At 40.2% G+C, this 21,282-nt stretch overlaps 1 protein-coding gene and 1 long non-coding RNA gene across 6 annotated transcripts in view; both read right to left on the bottom strand.

Moving 5' to 3' along the window:
- The window catches only part of CRIM1 (cysteine rich transmembrane BMP regulator 1), a 195,242-nt gene that overhangs the window by 152,029 nt on the left and 21,931 nt on the right, over positions 1-21,282 (bottom strand). For 3 of the 5 annotated variants that reach the window (XM_003817664.7, XM_034952924.3, XM_034952923.3), the window contains exon 2: positions 2,244-2,417. The exons of the other annotated variants lie outside the window; for them this stretch is intronic. In XM_003817664.7, coding sequence (XP_003817712.3) covers positions 2,244-2,417 — 174 coding nt within the window. The remainder of the gene's footprint in view (positions 1-2,243; positions 2,418-21,282) is intronic. 5 annotated transcript variants of the gene reach the window in all.
- Positions 6,223-20,902, bottom strand: LOC117979130 (uncharacterized). The gene is made up of 3 exons (XR_010109208.1): positions 20,482-20,902; positions 20,081-20,151; positions 6,223-19,862 (listed from the first exon to the last, which is right to left on the bottom strand). It is a non-coding gene; the product is annotated as an uncharacterized LOC117979130 (long non-coding RNA).

Genomic DNA, 21,282 nt, shown 5'->3' on the forward strand with positions numbered 1-21,282 from the left:
TCTTCTTTCGTCCATGTTGGCCTCACTCCTGAAATCTATCATCATCACTATTCTAAATCGTTCAGTCTACCCTCCATGATACCTTATCATACAATTCCAAATCATACTTTCTTGGCATTGAGGTCCTATAGCATTCCAAGTCTCTGTCACTATTAACGACGTGACTATTTATTAAGTATGATTTCATCACTAATTCTTTCATATACAATATATACCTGAATATAAGTATGCTTTTTCCTTCAAAATTCCTTCTCAGAAAAGGGAAATCCCCTAATCCTGACTTCTTACAAGATCTCACATACTGCCTGGTACTTTATTTTGAATAACAAAGCACTGTTTGTAGAAGATACATTAACCTTAAATGACCTCAACTAATTCCACATTTGGATTACATAGAAGCCATCTGAAATAATAAGTTGGAAAATAACAAGTAAAGAAATTCAATCAGATACGGTAATTATTCCTGTGGGAATGATCTCAAAATTGGAAATGCTGGATCTCACAAACAGCCTTTTTAGAATCACTTTAAAAATCAATAAAGTTAATCTCCACATTGCAAAGATCATAAATACATGCCTAACTAATTACAAATGCAATTGTCCTAATTTTATGTGACGAGATACTGGGTTTGGGGACAAAACTTCCTGGGATAGCATCATCCTTAGATTCAAAATCTGCTGCATCTCAAACAACTTAGGTGGCAGTGAAGAGGGCATGTTCAGGAGCAGGGCATTAAATGACCTGGAAGGGGGCCTGAGTAGAGACAATGACAGCAATGGTGACGCACTCACCATTTAGGACAGCTTCCTGAAATGTAAGAATAGCAAAAAGTAATAATTCTAAATTGTCTATGACTTTATATGAGTAAGTTTAAATGTGTATGCGTAAATTATTAACTATGTAAACAGACATGTGATCACGTCATCTATATCCCTAAATGTTTACATACTGAAGTTGGCAAAATACCCTTTTGTGGCAGGCAATGGGTGTGGGGAGCAAAGGGCAACCGAACAACAGAAATGAGTTAGGTAACCCATGGCATTGTTTAAGTCATGATGTGACAGGAAGAATACTTGGTGTGATTAGTACTAGCACTGATACTCATCAAATGCGTGGAAACTCAGTTTCCCAGTGTTCAAGTTCAAGGACTGGACTAAATGTTCTCTAGGATCCTCTGCAATTCGCAAATGTTATTTCTATTGTTTTCTACTCTATTCTTTTCTAATGATTCAGGAGCACTGGTAAATACAAAGAGAAATGTTATTTTGTAGGCTACTGCAAATTTCTTCTTCCTTACCATTTAATATAACTTGGAAACTAAGTACATTTCCAAAACTTCAATCCTGCTTTACTGCCCTTATAAGCTTGATTTTTGGACTTTAAGAATCCTTGGTATTATATTACCAATCACTCCATCTTACGACGACATCATTTTAGAGATAAGAGGTATATTTAAGAATGCCTCTTTCAGTACTTTTTTCCCTCAAGAAGAAACTGGGGCTACGAGAGTTTAATGCTGGTTAGCGGCAGAGCTGAGACCCAAACCCAGGCTTTACCCCTTTTGGCTATGAGCCATGGCACCAAGCTCTGGGTACTTCACTCAAGATTACTGTGGTGATGAGTCATATATTCAATTTCTTGAAGTTTTTTCTTGGTTGTGTGTATGAATGTACAAAAGTTATGGGCCATATCAGTATAATTTTCTTGTTACTTGAATGCAATTTCTGACTTATCTCCAGAGGTGAAGAGCCTAATGATCCCTCCACGCCCTATGTGATTCCTGCCCTCCAGCAAAACCAACCTAAGCCTTCAATCATCACTGCATAGTTCTCCCATTTCTGCTAAAGAGATAACTCTTTCACGCCAGATGAGCCGCATCTCTAATTAGCAGACTCTCCTCATGGAGCACCATCCTACGGTAAATCAAACAGAATGGACCTGGTGACAACAGATGCTGATCTCAAGCACACCGCTTGTGAAATCATCCATTATGCAGAGGTGGCCTAGGAGGGCTGGCACAGAGGGCCCTGCTCACACCACCACAGCACCGCCATTCCACAGCGTCTCGGAAACACACCCACCACATAAGCACCTGGTAAACTTTATGCATCTTAGTTGGGATTATACAAACTACCACTCTCTGTAAACTTGTCTTTGCCTTTTCAAGCTCAAATACTATTACTACTCAGGGTTACATAAAGCTAAGGCTTACGACTGGATGGTTAACAAAAATTAATGCTTACCTTCAATTCTCTTTAAAGCTGAAAGGCACATATCCTGACTTGGAAACTCAAAGGGATTGCTGCAGGTTCGAATGGTGTTACATTCACATTTCCCATTGATTATATTGCAGCCAGCAATAAGGTTTTCATTGCATGGTTTAAAACCAAGCAGTTGGTCATCAGTCCAGTTCTCATCTGTAAAACAATTAACAACCAGATAATGTGTGTTTGCAGCTTCATTCAAAGGCCTGTTCGCGGGCAAAAATGCACTGGGATGTCAAGATTAACATTCAATTTTGACAAATCAATTTGTGAAAGGCAGTCTGGCTGAAACTTTACAAATGAATGAAACCCAATCTCTTCATAATAACTGAGAAAACTGAAATAATAGCCATCCATGTACGCATTAAATAGCTATATGCACAAAGGTTGGAAATAAAAAACCACTACTTCTCTTAATGTGTTATTACAACAACAACTGAGATGCCTTTAAAAATGTTTAATATCAAATAAAGATTCCTGGGTTTTTTCATGTTCAATAAAATTACAAGAGTCACATTTGTCAATCTACAAAATTATTTTTTAAAGAGCTCTTTTTTGGCCAGGCACAGTGGCTCATGCCTGTAATCCCAACACTTTCAGAGACCAAGGCACGGGGATTACTTGAGCCCAGGAGTTCATGACCAGCCTGGGCAACACAGTGAGACCCAGTCTCTACAAAAACAAAACAAAAAATTAGCTGGGAATGGTTGTGCATGCCTGTGGTCCCAGCACTCAGGAGTTTGAGGTGGGAGGATCACTTGAGCCCACGAGGTTGATCACGCCACTGCATTCCGGCCTGGGAAACAGGGTGAGACTCTCTTTAAAAAGCTAATTTTTTACTCTATTGATAGAGACCAACTTTAGGTTTAAAACAGCTCTTCAACTTACTACATTAAGGCAGCTAATAATCAACATCAAAAATCAGACACCACCAAAAGAGTTACAATGGAGGGGATCCCCTCTAATGCGTTTGGGGAGACTGATAGTATCCATCACTGCCAATCCAAAGCCAGAAACAACAAAAAAACTAAAGTGGTGCAGCTTAGTGACAGGCTGAGGTAACTGAATACAAAGGCTGAGACCAAATCAGGTTCTGATCATGGAATGGAGCAGGCCACAATAAATAAGGTCGATTTTAAAAAGAGTTATCATGGGACTCAGCTCCAAAAAATGCAATGAATATGACAGAATCATATGCAGGCTCAATTCTTCATAATATTCCTCATAGGAAATTAGACTATTTCTCTCTGTGAATCCTTGGGCCATTATATGGGTGTTTTTCACACTTAACATTATCTTTAACAGATACTTTACCCACCTGAAATGGGAACTGACTGTTACATAGTAAACATGTTTCTGATAAGCATATCTGAAGAGAATTTTTTAAAGCACTTGAATTTAAGAAACCTTAAACCTCTTGCTCAAACTAAGGCAGGTATAAATGCCATCTTAAAAATCTGTTTTTGGCTGGGAGTGGTGGCTCATGCCTGTAATCCCAGCGTTTTGGGAGGCCGAGATAGGCAGATCACCTGGCCATCAGCCTGGCCAACATGGTGAAACCCCATCTCCATTAAAAATACAAAAATTAGCTGGACATGGTGGCGCATGCCTGTGGTCCCAGTTACTTAGGAGCCTGAAGCGGGATAATTGTTTGAAACAGAGAAGTAGAGGTTGTCGTCAGCCAAGATCGCGCCACTGTACTCCAGCCTGGGCAACAAAGTGAAACTCCGCCTCAAAAAAAAAAAAAAAAAGACAGTACAAACAAATGGCTCTTATTTTTATAGGGTAAGCTTTTATTGCTGGCATCATTGCTCAGTACATAAGTGAAGCAAAAGTCTGCTCTTCCTGACTGAAATAAATAATTTTCTCATCAAGAGGTCGTTACAAGAATGTCATCTACTACATAAAGAGCTTCAGGGCGGTCCTTTGAAAAGGGAGAATAGAAAATCTCTTGTTTTAGATTTCAGGAGATCAGGCTCACTTATTTGATCAAAGCCTGAGCTTTTAGTAAAATGATTATCTTTCGGATTTGAAGTTTATACCGACACACAATTTATGTTTTATTTAAAATCTGTTCTCCTATTTAGCCTAAATTTGGTTCTGAGAAACAACATACATATATAAGATATATATATATATGTTTTATATATATATATATAGACAGAGAGAAGCAACATACACACACATACACATATAACATAGACACATAAAGGTACATTCCTATTTTCAAGACAACAATGAAATCAGTAAAGTACTCTGAAAGGAAAATCAGAAAAAGAAGAAAAACACCATATTGAAAAAATCCAACATAGAAAAGAAGGTGATATTTGTCTTCGGTTATAACAAAATGTGCATCCAAGTGATTTCTTCTCTGTTTAACTGTTAACATGCCAGTAGTACTAGCATTTTACTACAGTTCAGTCAGATTTGCCATGAAGGAATTTTTGTGACTACATATGCAAATTTATAACTGAAAGGCAGTTTAGCCCTAGGAATTAAAAAAAACTTGTAAGAAATTCAAGTAACATTTGAACTACTGGAAACCATGTCTATTTGTCCTCCTTTCCTTCACAGTTTTAAGAGGAAATCTTTATTACTGTTCTTATAAATACGTGCAGTTATTCAGTTGATCCTACTGCAGAATTTTTTCCACAGTAAACATCCCTTCCCACCATTCTAATTGGAACTCCCTGAAGACACCACTCTCCTGAATTACCACAATGTCTTCTAACCTGGCTCCCTGCCACTATTCTCTTGTCTCTCCACCTCATTCCCCACAATGTCCCCAGATCCATCTTCCTCAAAAAACAAACCTGCCCAGTAATTCTCTCTTGGCAATAAGAAAATGTCCCAGCTTCTTACTGCTGAATATCAGCTTCTTCATGGCATGGCTTGTAGCTACTTCTGCAGACTCATTCTTCACCAGTCGCTCTCACATCCTAATGCTCTGGGCACACTGAGGCTCTTACCAGAAACCCTCAGGAACTGCTCCCATGCTTTACTCGGGAGTGTCGTCCACCTGGAATACCTCCTTCCCTTCTTCCTCTGCTATCTCCTGCTCATCCTTCAAAACCTAGCTCAGATGTTACCTCTCTTGAGAAGCCTTCTCTACCTGCCCCAGGAGAATAAGCTGCTCCATCCTCTATGCTCCCGCAAACATCTGCACAGACCTGTTGTCCCCTACCATAGTGGTTTTATGTAAGCCATAATTCCCCGGTAGACAAAGAAGCCTCACATATGCATATATACACACATGTATATATATATGTATTATACGTATATGTGTATATAGACACACATATATGTCACTGGTATGGTCAATGCAGTTGTGTCTTTAACAAAAAAAGTGTCTAATTAAAAAATGTGTGCGTGTATACATATATATACACACACATATATACAAAACATCACAAGGAAAACTATGTTTCAAGATAATATAAAGAACATGTTTAAACAATACAAATCCTATTTTAAAAGCTTATCATTACAGCACTGTACGAGGCACACATTTCAAAGAAATGCTTGGAATACTGGGCACACTTCTCACTAGGCATCATCTATCATTACTCTCTTCCCCCCATTCAGCTCTAAGACTTCAACTTCTTATCACCTGGCTGGCATCAACAGTCCTTCCAAGCAGCCCATCTCACAGCCAATTGGTTTTCACTGCCAGATGCTTTTCTCTGCCTCCCCACAGGAAGACCATTTCCCTCAAATCTGGAATCACAGCTAAAAGGCCTTTGATGAGGCCGCTGGCCCCTTGCTGTTTTCTGCTGCTTTCTCAGCAGAAGTTTCCTGGCAGCAGCAGCAGACTCACCTGAAGATGCTCAGGTGAAGGTGACCATTCCCCTCAGAAACATTGCTGCCACTATGCTCAGCCAGGAAGCATCACTGACTCTAAAGCTAACAACATCGTAGACACTTTTATTTTCTTTTTTTTGAGAGTAAACTCTTTCAATTCTCTGCCCGCTCCTAATCAATACTTTGTTTTTCTTCTTGGGAAATGGTTTCCCTAGCAACCACTGCTTCATAGGATCAAGTACAACATGCTACTGAGACAAATGCTTTTCTGGTATTCAATTACAGAACACTATATTTTAAAATAATTTAACAAAATCAACAAGGACTGAAAGCAAAAATGTAATGAGGTTTGATTATGGAAATCAAATCTGAGCCCAAGAGTTCTGCTAATAGCAGTTGGCAAATTATGTTTTAAAATCTCTCTTTTCCTAAGTAAATCCACATACACAGCACAAGAATCAAGGTTCTGATTCTCTAACATAGTTCCTGGTTTCTCCTTGGACTGGTCAGGAAAAAAAAAAGTTAAAAACAGAGGTACTGGTTTTTAACTATATGAAGTAGGTTTTTTCCTGGTACCCTAAATGTGACAAGATGTAGTCTCCTAGCCTGAAAGGTGAAGACAACTGAGGTACCTCTGCAAATATATTTTTAAGTTTATAATTTCTGCAAGATACCAAATTAGGATATTACATAAGTTACTTTCTCTAAGTATAAAAGAGAGAAACCTAATTTCATAAATATATTCAAATTCATATATGTTCAAATATGTCCAATATTGAGTACTACAGTGAAGTGCCAGGTATATTAAACTGCTAAACCAACACTTCCACTTGGATGTTCAGAAGACATCTTGAAATATAACGCTTTTTCTCATGACAAGCTCTGTACTTCAGTATGCAGCAGAATTACTTTATGTGTATTTCCCATTTCATCCCACAGAACATTAATAAGATGTATAATTGAGGGCTGAAATGTAATAAACTTAATAATTTGTATTGCTTCGATCAAGGGCATTCAAGGAAACTAATTTTTATTTTATTATTTTAATTACTTACCATTTTGCTTTACTGAAAGTACACGGTGAATACAGTAACTTACTAGCACAATTTGGTGCCACAACCTCTATTCATACTAAAGTATCAGGAGTTTTATGTACCATTTTTTTTTTTGCACCATTAGTGCAAAGTGGAAAAAGAAAAAAAAGCAAATAAAATGTTAATATGATTATGGAATTAGTTTTGACCTGATTTACCACCCAAAAAGGGCTTGGGGCTTCTGAGCGGTCTGTAGCCCACACTTTGAGAACTGCTGTTCTAAAGAGCATGTCCTGCAGGTACACCTAGGCCAAGGAATAACAAAAGAATGCTGGGTACCTCTTCTAACAGTTACCGTGGAACCATAAAAATGAATGTTTCTTTAATGTGATTTAGCTAATATGTAACTGGTAAATAGGAAAATGGTGTCAGTATAATACAGCGGTTCTGCTGGTTCTCATGTGATTTTTCCCAGCACATTAATGTTCTAAAACAATCAAAAGTGGGCCGGGCGCGGTGGCTCACGCTTGTAATCTCAGCACTTTGGGAAGCCGAGATGGGCGGATCACGAGGTCAGGAGATCGAGACCATCCTGGCTAACACGGTGAAACCCCATCTCCACTAAAAATACAAAAAAATTAGCTGGCGTGGTGGCGGGCGCCTGTAGTCCCAGCTTCTCGGGAGGCTGAGGCAGGAGAATGTCGTGAACCCAGAGGCGGAGCTTGCAGTGAGCCCAGATCATGTCACTGCACTCCAGCCTGGGTGACAGAGCAAGACTCCAACTCAAAAAAAAAAAAAAAAAAATCAAAAGTGGGCCAGGCGCAATGGCTCACACCTGTAATCCCAGCACTTTGGGAGACTAAGAAAGGCAGATGACTTCACCCCAGGAGTTCAAGACCAGCCTGGGCAACATGACGAAACCCTGTCTCTACAAAAAACACAAAAATTAGCCGGGTATGGTGGCGCATGCCTGTAATCCCAGCTAATTGGGAGGCTGAGGCATGAGAATTGCTTGAACCTGGGAGGTGGAGGTTGCAGTGAGCCAAAATCGCACCACTGCACTTGAGCCTGGGCGACAGAGCAAGACTCTGTCAAAAAAATAAATAAATAAAAATAAATATCAGGAGCAAGTTTTCTCACAGTTAAGTCTTGCCAGTATATGGAAGACCTGAAGAAAAGGCTGAAAATTTTGCTTAAATTCCTTTCTTTAGTGCAAGAAATGACTGCTCTCATGGTTAAAATGTCCTCTGTATTAAACTATCTGGGGAAACTGCAAGCAGAAATGAGAAGGCTGGAGACACTTGCCCCTGTATTAAAAACAAAACAAAACAAACAAACAAACAAAAAACCCCCATAAAAACAATGATGAAGAAACTACTGGATGTTATGTTTAATTCTGATAACACCGTTCCACATGAAAAGTAAGTATCTTCAACACCCCGTGCCCTGAAAGGAGGCAGAATGAGCTTCGGAGTGTGGAGGGCTGCAAAGCATGGGCTACCAGAGATCCAGGTGCAAATAAATGCCAGGGACAGCTTACCTGGGCCAGTATTTTTATTTGAGTTCTTATTGTTTGCATTTATCCTCTATACACACAGTTCCATAGGTCTTGAGTGACCTGCCCCAACCCTATTTTTTCCCAACAGCTCTCTTATTTTTAGTGTAATGAATGATTTTGCAGAATATGAGTAGGTTTTTTTATTTGCTTTACAAGAGTGAACAACTTATATTGCCAAGGCAGGAAACACCTGTACTTCCAATAGCTACATTCAGTCTTGTCCTGGACTTAGTCTTTCTCCTCTAAGAATATCTTTCAATATTCTCGGTGATGCCTGAAATTCTTTCCTTCTACATTTGACATGAAAGATTTTCAATGCAAAGGCTAGTTGGAGAGAAGTTTCCATCCTGAGGGCAGGAAAGTGGGCACTGAGAAGGATATGAAGGATGAGGCCTCTTACAAGATGTGTGGAGGCATAACGAACACCAGATATGTGAAGAAGCAGCTCCAGCAGATACAGCCCCCTGTGCTAAGGAGCTACAGGAACGAGCTGTGGCAACACTAGCCTGAGTGGTCCTGGATTCAACCTCTATGCTCTTCAACATATCTTTCCATCTGCTTGCTGGTGTGTGAAATTCCACTAACATGAAACAAAACATTTCAGGTATGAGTGCACGTACTGGACAAAGTACTGTGTGTTCACATGAAATTTCTGCCAGCCTGAAGGTGGAAGGCATTTGTATACTCAGATTCTTACCTTTTCCACCTTGTATCTGTTTAGGTTAATAGAGTTTACTCCAAACCAAGAGATGGCTGCATCCTATTATATGGCAATCCACTTACCAGAAATATGCTATAGCAGATATTAAAAAGCAAGAAACAAATTCACAGTACACACTCAGAAGCTCACAGTAATGGAATTCTGTTGGCAGAAGAGAAGCTTCTGGGAATATATATCAAATTAATTCTCCAGCTGTTCACATATCCCTGTGGCTACAGGAAGATGCAAATAGCTAATACTGGCATCTCTTTTCATGCCAGCCTAGAAACTCCAGTGTAATGTAAAATTGCTGCTCTTAACTCCCCCAGCTCCTGGCTGGCTGTTATCAGGCATTCAGTTCTGCTCGAGGAGGAATCTAATACAGTCTGCTTTCACTCTCTCTGCTTCAAGCTTAAGGCCTATGTTCCCAAAGCTGGTGCTTCCTTCTCTTTCTCTTCCTTGTGCCGCAATCAGTGCAAAGCAGGAAGGGCAAATTTATGGTTATCAGTAGAAATGATTCATGTTACAAAAATGTATTTTACAGACATTTCCACAAAGTGAAACAATTTTAAGCATATGTAACTATAAACCAGAGTGGACAAAGCCTGAATCTTTCAAACAATGGAATACTAAAGTGTGGACACAAATATTTGTTGAAGACTAACTTTTAAACTGATGTAAATGTCTAAATGTATAACAAACAACAAGAACACTGATTTGTATTACGTCCAAGTGAGGAAATCACTGAAAAACAAGCAGTACTGATCCAATATAATAAATCAACTTACAGCAAAATATTTGTTAATAAGTATATGTCCCATTGCTGTACTTTCCATCATACACCTCAGCAATACAACTAATAGAGAAGCACCAGTTTCATGTTTCATGAAACAAGAAATGATAAGGACAGGAGAAACTGGGGCTACGGGACACAACTCTCCTACTTCACAGTTCTGCCTAACCTAGGAGCCATCTTAAACTGCATACGAAGAAACAGCCCAGAGGGGGATGGTGTAATGGAGAGGACCTTGGCCCAGGAGACCACAACCTTAGCTCTGTCACTCATTCACGGCAGGACCCTGAACAAGGCATTTAGCTCTCTAAGCTCCAATTTTTTAATTACAAAAAGGACATAGAATGGATAATTCATGAGGCCCCTTTAGACTTTATCCTCGTGTTTGATTCTAGCATCTTTATTGAAATTGTACAATGCTAACAATTTATTGGGGACAGTGCCAGAGAATCACATGCCTATGGCAGTCATAATTTAAATTTAAAATAATGTCCCATTATCAGACCAATTTGACTTTGTTTTGAAAACAAAGTCACTATGCAGAGTAAGGCAAGCCAAAGGTCTTTTAATGTAATAAATATCACTTTCCAGGACCTTTCCAGTATCTTCATTCTTAGAGGATTCACTAGCTGAGGTCTCAGTAAATCTCGTTTAATAAAATAGGATTGGCTATGAACTGACAATTGCTGAAGCACTCTGTCATTACACAACTGTCTCTACTTCTGTATATATTTGGAAGTTTCTATAATAAAAAGATTTTTTAATGTGAGGGGTTTATAGGGAACTTACCAAATACTTAAAAATGAAGAACAACGGAAGCACCATATGTCAACATTGATGGGGACACAGTTAAGACAGTGTTTAAAGGGAAATTTCACAGGGCATAAGACAAGCTTAAAAAAAAAAAAGAATGAACTAAGCATCCAACTTGAAAAAAGAGCAACAGAGTAAGTCCAAAGAATCAAGGAGGATGGAAATAATAAATCTATGGAGAAAGTAAAAGCAACAAAAACAGTTAACAAAATTAAAAAACTGGTTCTTGAGAAAGATTAAGACATCTTATAAATGGCTTTTGATGAGTAGTCTCACACAGCATGTTAACTCATCCAGATACTCTGATGTCTATTTTTTCAATCACTTTCTCTTTTGAGGTTTTACCAGGAAATTACTCAAAGTTAGACATTGAATGGCTCCATTTCCGAAATTTTTTAAATAACCAAGGTAGGTATTTAATGCCCATTTACATGTTTTCCTAGCTGCACTTTGTGGCACAGAACTTAACTCTCTTATATTCCCTCTGCTTTGAGAGTAAAATCCAATAGTTTCCAAGGAAAATCTCAGGTCTTCTCCCCTGTTCCATGTTTGTGCTGTGCCAGATCAGCCTTCTATTCAGACACATGCCATGATTAAGCAACGCAGCTGTCTCTGAACTTGAATGTCCAGTAAAAAATGTAACTGCATGTTTATCCAGCTTCAAAGCATATCAATTTTCAGTTATCAAACATACTCTTACCTAAAAATTAATGAATCTTGGTTGAGGAAAAAAGTATTTTGGAGAAATGTCTAATTATTTCCTATCTGATCTCTTCATCAGGATACTCTAAAAAGACATCCTTGGATTAAGCCAGGTCATTAGCTGTCTCTTACCTACCTGGTTCAGAGTGTTTTATCCTCCTACAGAGGTGCTTTAATGTAAATAACACCCAGCAAGGAGTGTTAAGAGAACAGCCTAACCAAACTTCTTAAGGATATGGAGTTGCAAAGCAATGGTCTACAAAATGAAGTCCAACATGCAGTCATTTGAGTCCCCGGCATGGAACAACGCAAAGCCAGTTTAGACTTGATCCCAACAAACTTCTTCAACCTCATCTCTGCCATGCCTTCCTCTTCCTCCAGTAAGACTTAGTGACTATGAATTGCCTGAATGTCCCATGTTGTTTCATGACATTCATGGCTGTTCTCTCTGCCTAGAAAGCTACTTCTCTTCATCTGCACTGGAAACTTCTCAGTGGTTAATACTTCCTTTAGGTTTCCCCACTCTATAGGGACTGAATTAAGTACTATTTCCAGTGTAGGACTTCTACTGCATATCTATTAAAATTACTTCACTTATAGCAGCACAATGAAATTGTTCATCTAATCTCCTTTACCCAAAGTGGGTTCTTTGAAACTAACGATCTACTTTTTACTCTTCATCACTGAACTATCATAGGGCTTAGCAAATAGTAGCTTAGCAAAATAAATACCTGCAGAAGGAATAAATAGGGATAGAGAGGACGAGCACATGAATTTAATCAAAGCAATGTGAATCTTTGAGCAGCAAACTTTTTCTGGAAAGTAAGTTTGTTGGTAGAGGAAGAAAGTCAATTATTTAGAAATAACAGAGAAACATCTTTGGATCTCAGTCTTCCTACTTGTGAAATATTAATATTAGCTCAAGTTTTAACCTCAATACTGTATCAAGCAACACTTCCACAAATCAATATTTATGACATGTCAAAAGAGTGAATGAATATAATATGCCTCAACCATGTTAGATAAATAAATAATAACTTAAATAATAAACTTTTAATCTCCCTTCCTGCCACTTCTGTGTATTATGACAATAATTAGATAATGTGACACACGTTAATGCTTCTTGCCAGAATGTGACTTGAGGACATGAATAATGCACAGTACCATTTTATAAATATTAATGGATGCTCTAACCTAAAATCTGTTAGTCAAATCACCAAGAGTAAAACAGAAGACTAGGTATGGGAATTGCGCACATCCAAAAGTGTGAACCACTAGAGTGAAAAGAAATGTGACTAGACCTTCTAACAATTAAATACACATGGTGCTCTGAAAATAAGCACTGTGAAGGATATACATTTTTCATTATACTAGGTGAAGAGGTAGCACAGATAATAAAGCACATTTCACCCCGAGACTAATCTTCTGATAACAGCTAACACTCACTGAGCACTTTCTATGTGCCAGAGACTGGAATAAGCACTCTCCATGGATTAATCAGTTTTACTGAGGAGGGAAGCTGAGCAACCTAGGTCTAAATCCCATATAGGCTGTCACCCAGCAGGGGACATGAGGAGCTGAAGAAACACGAAAGTGATGTAGTCAAAGGCTGGGCAAAATTTCAAGTTCATGTCAATCCGGAAGACCTGAGCATCAGGGAAAAGAAGGACAGGAACACCACTAATTCTCCCGTCTCACTCTGGTGAGGTCCGTCTCCAGTAATATGGCCTGGAGACCCCCGCTGATGGTCCTTTAACCACCAGGACAAGCAGAGGCCCCTCTATGACACCTTGCAGCCAAGGAACAGAGCTGCAGAGCTGCAGAGCCATCAGAACTGAAAACCCACCAATATAAACATGATCTCAACTAATCTATCATCGAGGAAAACAAGAGGTTCTTTGCTAAGACCTTCATATACAGCAATACTCCTGAAAAGCAAATAATAGTTTTTAAAAGGTGTAATGATCTGGAAGTTGCAATAAGGAATCTTTTCAGGATAACAACATTGTGAAATCAGCTAGCAATCATTTTTGCAAGGAATGTTTTTACAAATCAACCTCAGCACTGCTGTGCACTTTACCTTAATAATTTATCTGAAGTCTTCAAAATAAACCAAGTGGAAGATAAATGAAAGAGTGACATAAATTCCAACAATTATACTACTGATCCTTGCCATTAACTCTAATACTGGTCTACAAAGAAATATCTTCCCTAAATATCTTGCCTAAAAACCCAAACCTTTGATTTTTTTTTTTTTTTTTTAGTGAAGCAAGATTGTGTTTGGTCTTATTTATTCCTACTACACACTCCAAGAATCTGGTCCTAGCAACAAAACAAAATTTGCCACCAATATTCAATAAACAGTGCTTCATATGTACGGCATACCATCTCCTAGTTGCCCAGTTTCATCTTAAGTGGAAGTCTGGCATGTATGTCAAAACCTTTTTTCTTAAAACATCATTAAGATCCACATGGTTAGTGTATGTTTAGGTGGACAGTAGTGCTATAAATTAGAAATGAGAATCACAGAGACAACTGTGGCCCATTAAGAAATCTCGCAACACGGCCTGATCCACTGATTTTAAAGGCATCAAGCCCTTGAAATTCATTTTAAAACTCTCCAGAAAGAAGCAAATATAAATTAGGGGACAATGGAAAGCAGGACTCTTACCTTAGGCCACGTCAAGAAATGAGTATGAATACCTTGGTTGGACTATTATTTACACAGCAGTGATCTGATCCCTAACATTCATGGGAAATAAACCAGACAACAAGAACATAGAAAGATTAAAAAGTCTTAAGAACATGTTTGAAAAACATATTTACATGTTTTTCACAAAACTGAGTTTCCTTTGTGTAGTATCTTACCTCTATACCTAACAGACACTCAGCTCCAACTCACTGGGTCCTCACTTTGGGGGTCCCAGAGATGACAGCACAAGCCGTATCTATAAATCTATGATGGCACTCTCCTGACCACAGGGTCAAGTCTGACCCCTCACACTGATAAATGAGGCCTGTGCCTAGCCCTAGCTGACCGTCCAGTTACCTCCCACTGTGCAGACAGCTGCTCTTCCCTTCCCCGGCTACTGCAGCCTCAAGGCTTTGGCACTTGTGTTCCCTCTGTCTGGAACATCCTACTCCAGGTGTGTACATGGTTCACTCCAGCACACCTTCAGGTCTTCAATCAACCTCAACTTCTGGCAAGACTTTGGCAGACCATTAAAATTGCAAACCAGATACCACTGTGGCTGTCTCTGTCCCCTTTCTCAGCTTTATTTTTCTGCGTAGCACTTCTCTCCTCTTGTATGCTGTATGTTTTCCTTACTAATTTGGCTGATTCTGTCTATCAGAAAGCTCCAGTTGGTAAGAATTTTTGTCTCGTTCACTGCTGTATCTTCTGCACCTGGAACAGGGCTCAGCACATAGTAGGGCCTCCATAAATATTTACTCAATCAGCTGATTCCCTGAGTATACTATGCATGTTCACTCCAATGGGCCTTTACGGATCCCATTTCTCTGCTTAGGAACACTTTTTTTTCCTCCTGTCTACCTAGAAAGCTGCTACTACCATAGTGTGCCCAGCTTAAATATCTTTTCTTCAAAGAAGTCTGATTTTCAATTTTCTTCCATCCATCCCTCTCTCTTTCCAGCACACCCGCCCCCAGCACTTCCCTTATCCTAAGGCATTGCTGAGCTTCTTGGGAGCAGAAACTGCTTCCCTCATTTCTATACTCACTCTGTGCTGAACACACAGCAGGCCCCAATATCCACTTGCTGAAGTAAATAAACGAGTAAGTGACTGCTCTACGAGGTAACTAGTATTATACTCTACTAACAGTACTGCATGGAAAAAAAGAAGCAGCTTTAAAAATGTTCTGTAGGTATCAAACTTTCAGGTTTGTTTATTCACTACTTATGCATTCATATTTAAAATCTTTTGGGAATGGTTGAGATGCAAAGAAATAAACTTTATAATAATTCAGGCCTTCCAAGGACTAGGAAGCAGGTAACTTTCAGATATTTTAAAACATAGCAGTCAAGGAAAAATTTTTTATAGATTTTTACATTTCAAATTAGAACACATGTAGGCATAAACATACACATGTAGAAAATAATTTGCTTCCAAAAGAAAATGTAAATATAACAGGTATGCATCAATCAGTCCTTTTTCCACATGCTACAGAAATATGTATTCCCACATAGAGTTAAGTAGGTAGATTTTTCAAGATCATGATTCTGTCATATTATTCTATTTAAAGTTGGTATTTAGAGTGGAAAAGAAGTCTCAAAAAAACTATCCAAATGACAAAGCTCACAATTTGTGGAAATACCTCTAATTACTATTTTATTAGGTTCAATACACCTTTCAAGAACTAACAGCTTTCAGGATATAAAAGGAAATACCAAATGCAGATAATTCCCAAAGGATGCTCTGATCAAATCCATATCCTATGTAATGAACCATAATGATCACCAAGTTTCAAAGGATTAGAATACACAGAGATGCACAGCTTTTAACTTATGTGTATGTGCTTGTTCTTTCCATTGTCCATTCCATTGCTTTGAATTTCCAATTTATGGAAGACTGTTAAGTTCTCAAGGCAGACCAGAAGATGCACCCCTTGAGCTGGGAGACACAGGCCAACTCAGCTGCAGCACTGCCTGGAGCATCACACTGGACCTCACCTGGTGGTGTCTTATCAATCGGGTGCAGGAAAGGGATGCTGCACACCTGGGCTGGCAGGCCCAACAAATTAGTGCCATAACCATGACATTTCTATTTAGCACCAGGACCACTATTCCTAGGACTTCATATAATGTCTTGTGAGAAGAGAGGAAAGGACATTAGCACCCTTGCTTCAGACAGGATGTGTGGCATGGCCACGGAGCACTAATTATCATTCAAGACTACCCTGGGCACAGAAGTTAATTTACTCAGCACAGAGAGATTCCAGCTGCACAGGAAACACAAGCCCTTGAGGTATGGCAGCAGTTAGGATCTCTCTCCACTTAAAACAGGTGTTTCAGAAACAGACTCTGCCTATAGTTTCTATTCCTTTCCCAAGAGCATGGAATTTAATTTTAAACATCCCCAACGAAAAGCTGGCTTGCCAACACGCGCAGTTTGGAAACAGCATGATCTGCTAGTGGTTCCACAGGGGTTTACTGAGGCGGTTCCAGGCCCTGGTTCTGCATCCTGATTCTGCCAAAGGCTTTAATTAGGAGGAAGTTGAGGATACAAGGTTCCCTAATCCCGGAGAGGAGCAAAGAGCTGCTGGGCATATCATCACCCTGAGGCTCGTCCTCAGGTTTTTCTGAAAACCTCTTTGAGGGAGGTAACAGACCCAAGTGTGGTCCAGGTGGGTCCACCAATGACAGAAAACAGAAAGGGACAGGTGAGTAACAGTTGGCCTCACACTTGCATGTGCACCCACCCCTTTCACTAACCCCAGCGACCCTATCTTTGCCAAGGCTGAGCATGTTAAAAAGCACTGGGGTATCCAAATGGGGTGTGCTTTACTCTAAAATAAAAATGGCATGGAGGGTTCTTTTTGAGACGAAGTCTCACTCTATCATACAGGCTGGAGTACAGTGGCGTAATCTCAGCTCACTGCAACCTCTGCCTCCCCGGTTCAGGCAATTCTCCCGCCTCAGCCTCCTGAGTAGCTGGGATTACAGGCGCGAGCCACTGCACCTGGCTGGAAGTTTCTTTAGGAGGGTCTTTTCCGCTTTCTAATATACTTGGTTTCTAAAGTGAGAAGTGTGTCTAGTCCACACAGTCACTGGACATTCCTTTTCTCATCCATCACCTTTGTCCTCTCCTACTACAATTGCTTCTGCATTCTGGCCTGCTCCTCCTCCTTCCCCTCACATCCTTTCCTCCTCACCCCAACTGCTCTGGCAGTTCACCTTCCTGAGTCTGGCTCTGCCAGAGGCCCTGGGGCCACAGGCCTGGTCTGAGGAAACCTGCCGGCTCCCTGCCCTGCCAGCCCCGCCCCCAGTGTGGGAGTCTAGCGGGAGCTGCCTGTGGGGCCGCGCTGGGCAGCATTTCCTTTCCCTCCATCCCACCTCAAGGCCATGGGGCACTCCTTCCCCCTCCCCCGAGTCCTTCCTGTTTCCCAGGCCAGGTCCATCCAGGACACTCAACTGCCAGGGGTCAGAGTGCCACATTCCAGAGGCTTCACACCACCACTGGGAGGGCTCTAGATTCCTGTGTGGGGGGCAGGGGCGGGGGCAAGAAGGCGGGCAGGGAGGCTGGCAGGGAAAAGTTCAGCAGAGGCTGATCCAGCCCACTGTGTTCTGTATTCTGGGACAAAGTCATGGGGCAGGGAGAGCAGTGGGGGGCCCCAGGAGTTCTCTCCAGAGTGGGCAAGAGAAAGCTCCTCGACCCCTTTGGGTGAGGCAGGAAAAAGAGGCCATAACTGCAGACATGGTCGAAATATCTTTTAAAATAAGAGAACATGACAAACTTTTATGGGTCTCAGTTCCTTAATCTGTAAAGTTAGGCGGGCCTAAAGGTGCTTTTCTGAAGAAACTTCCAATGCCACAATTCTGATTCCTGGTGTGGCAACAGTCCTCTGACCTCACTGATTTTCAAAGTCTGATGATTTTTTGGCTAACGAACAGAAATACCACTTTCATTCGGAGGGCAAACAAAACTTCAACCTCCCAAAGCAAAATCTTCCCCTTGCAATACTGGATTTCTTTGCTTTGCAGACTCAATGTCTCCCAAACTTTCTTTATGTCCTTCTTTTGATTTCTTTGTTCTGCAGGTTTTAACTCTGTAGACTCTGCGCTCAAACCCACAGGATCTGGCCTCTCAAGGGCTTCCAACTCCTCCTGCTTGCAGGCCCCCAAGGCTTATGAAATTAAGCTCCAGGATGTGCATCCTATCAAGGTCACCCTCTGGAGCTTAGGGCTGCAGCATGATGGGACTGGACAACTCTGGCCCCATCCAGACCCAAGCGGAGCAGCGCAGAGTACCATGACATAGTGGGCAGTGCTGAATCCCTCTGACACAAGAGTACCACTCCACTGGAACTCAAAAAAGGGAGGCCGGCAAAAAATAAGGAGCTTGAGCTCAAACTGTGTAGCATCAACAGGTGAACAGGCAGACTTCAGCCTGGTCTTGTGGAGAAGGATGCAGAGCTGGCCTGGCACTCTGAGGACAGGAGTACCTGACTGATAAATGCAGACTCTTGCAGGGAAGGAAACGGAACACAGTGCTGGGGAGATTGGGGAGAAGGAATAAGTGAAGAGGAGCCCATTTAGGGCAGCCATTCATGCATCAGAGTCATAAGAAGCATATGCAGTTAGGCTCTGCCTCTGTAAGACAGTCCATGGAGAAAATACCCCTGAGTGGTCAAAGTCTATCAACTGTACTTCAACTAAATGTCTACATTCTTCCCATACACATACCTTTTTTTTTTTTTTAACCAAACCATTGCTTTTAAAAAATCCTTATGAGTAAAGTTTGACCACAAAGTCAGTCTGTGGGTAAGATGATTAATATGATCCTACAAAAACATACCCTGATATAGATTCATCTCATTCTAAGCAATTGCTTTTCTTTAAAAAAAAAAAAAAAAAAAAGAGAGAAAGAAAGAAATAGAATCCCTGACCAATTATGACCTCCTTCCTCTCAAGCAAGGATTCAACACAGAACACTCATTTAACTAAGACCCAACACTAGTGAGAGGATATGTTTTCCGGAATTAACTAGAGTTTGGACCCCAAGTACCTATTACCCTTCATTAAAAACCAGTTCAGTGCTCTGTTCGGAAGACTGCACATTACCTCTGCATGCTGCTCTTCTGGTACTTTGGGAAGGCCGCACTGTTGTCAGGGCTGAAATGAAAGTGCCTGATTTTTGTACCCCAGCAGAGTGTGGAACTACAGCAGAAGCAAATCAGATGGCTCATAAATCAGATGTCCTGTGACAACTCTTCCTTTTATGAAGATCAGATTTTAAATGGACCACTTCAGGTTGGGTGAGAGAAACATGAGAAAGAAGGAAAGCGTTTGTACATTCTTCTAGTCTTTTAATAAAACGATGAATCCTTCAAACCACCTGCATAATTTTGCCACCCAAGAACCACAGTGTACTCATTTGCACTGATAAATTTATTTCATTTTAAGTTGACTACAAGGCAAGGATTTCATAGTTACAAAAAAAAATCTGGAACACAGAGACCTAAAAAAAGGAAAGACAAGTTATTAAAATTTGTACAATGGACAACAGAAATATTTCTTTAAAACAAGACAAGCTGTTTCATTTGAATGAGTATGTGTGTATGTTAGCTGAAAGCTCTAAATTTCTCCATAAAAAGGATTTTTACTACTGTTGCTATCCTGTTACAGAATTCATTTTTAAAATCAATACATATTTTTAGAATGAGAAGAAGCACTTACAAAATGCTGATAACAGGACTGCAGATTCATGTTCTTGTCACCTTTGTAGATATGATCACCTGCACTCCAGCCTGGGTGACAGAGTGAGACTCCGTCTCAAAAAAAAAAAAAAAAAAAAAACCGAAAACAAACAAAAAACTCCCATCTTCTGCAAATTTTAATCTCTAGCTTGATGTCTTTTGTTAGCCAAAAAGACATTAGACTTTGAAAATGACTGAGGTCAGAGGACTGTTGCCACACCAGGAACAATCCAACCTCTGGATCAAAATCGTTTACCTTTAGGACAGCAGTCCCCACCAAGAGAACACAAGGACGTATACCCTTTAGTCTCTGTCATATGAAATCGCATCAGCATAAACTTTCAAATTAACTTTCTTAAGTTAAAAAAAAAAATGACTTACCGCCTTACGTTACAGCTGTGAGCTTCATCCAGAGTATGGCCCAGGCACCTCAGAATGAATGGTGGCACTCCTTTCCCTACTGTCGCATCTGGACCATTTGGGGGACCATTTGTTCCTCTTTGAGATGAGCAGTAATGCTGAGAGCAGCCTCAAATTCAATACCCCGCAGCTAGAGAGAAACATGTTAGGTGGCGCCTGCCTAGGAGGACAATCATGAACAAAACTTCCTCACAAGCATCTTCAATGTGATGTAATGTGAAGAAAAATATCCCATCAATTACTCATTGATTTAAAATACATTTACTGAACACCTGCGACTTACACAGTGCTGTGCTACACAGAAGCCCAGTAGGCTATTCAATTATAGAGCATCTATCTACCCATCTATCACCTTAAAAGCAAACATAAGTTACAATGCAGAGTAAGCTCCTAAGTTTAGAAAGGGTAAAGTCTCGTGAATATCTCCACTGCACATGTTGGAGTCTGAAATATCCCAATAATGCTTATTGAAAACAAATCACCTGATGGCTTTGTCCTTTCAAAATTACCTTGGGAGCCAGTAAATTTTACTGAAACACCTGACAGACTGAGTTTGTTAGGTATGATTAACAAATCATAGGCACCCAGTTATCAACATAGAGTTTGGAACATTCTACTCCCCTGCCAGCAGCCAGGGAGTAAATGTCTTCAGGCCTATGATGCCTTATTTCAACCAAACATAACTCTTATTTTATGATAAGAGAGAAGGAAATCACTTTCCCACCTTCTGAATATTACATTTACTCAACAAAGCATGAATGA

The sequence above is a fragment of the Pan paniscus genome, chromosome 12, assembly GCF_029289425.2.
Source record: "Pan paniscus chromosome 12, NHGRI_mPanPan1-v2.0_pri, whole genome shotgun sequence".
Classification (NCBI taxonomy): domain Eukaryota; kingdom Metazoa; phylum Chordata; class Mammalia; order Primates; family Hominidae; genus Pan; species Pan paniscus.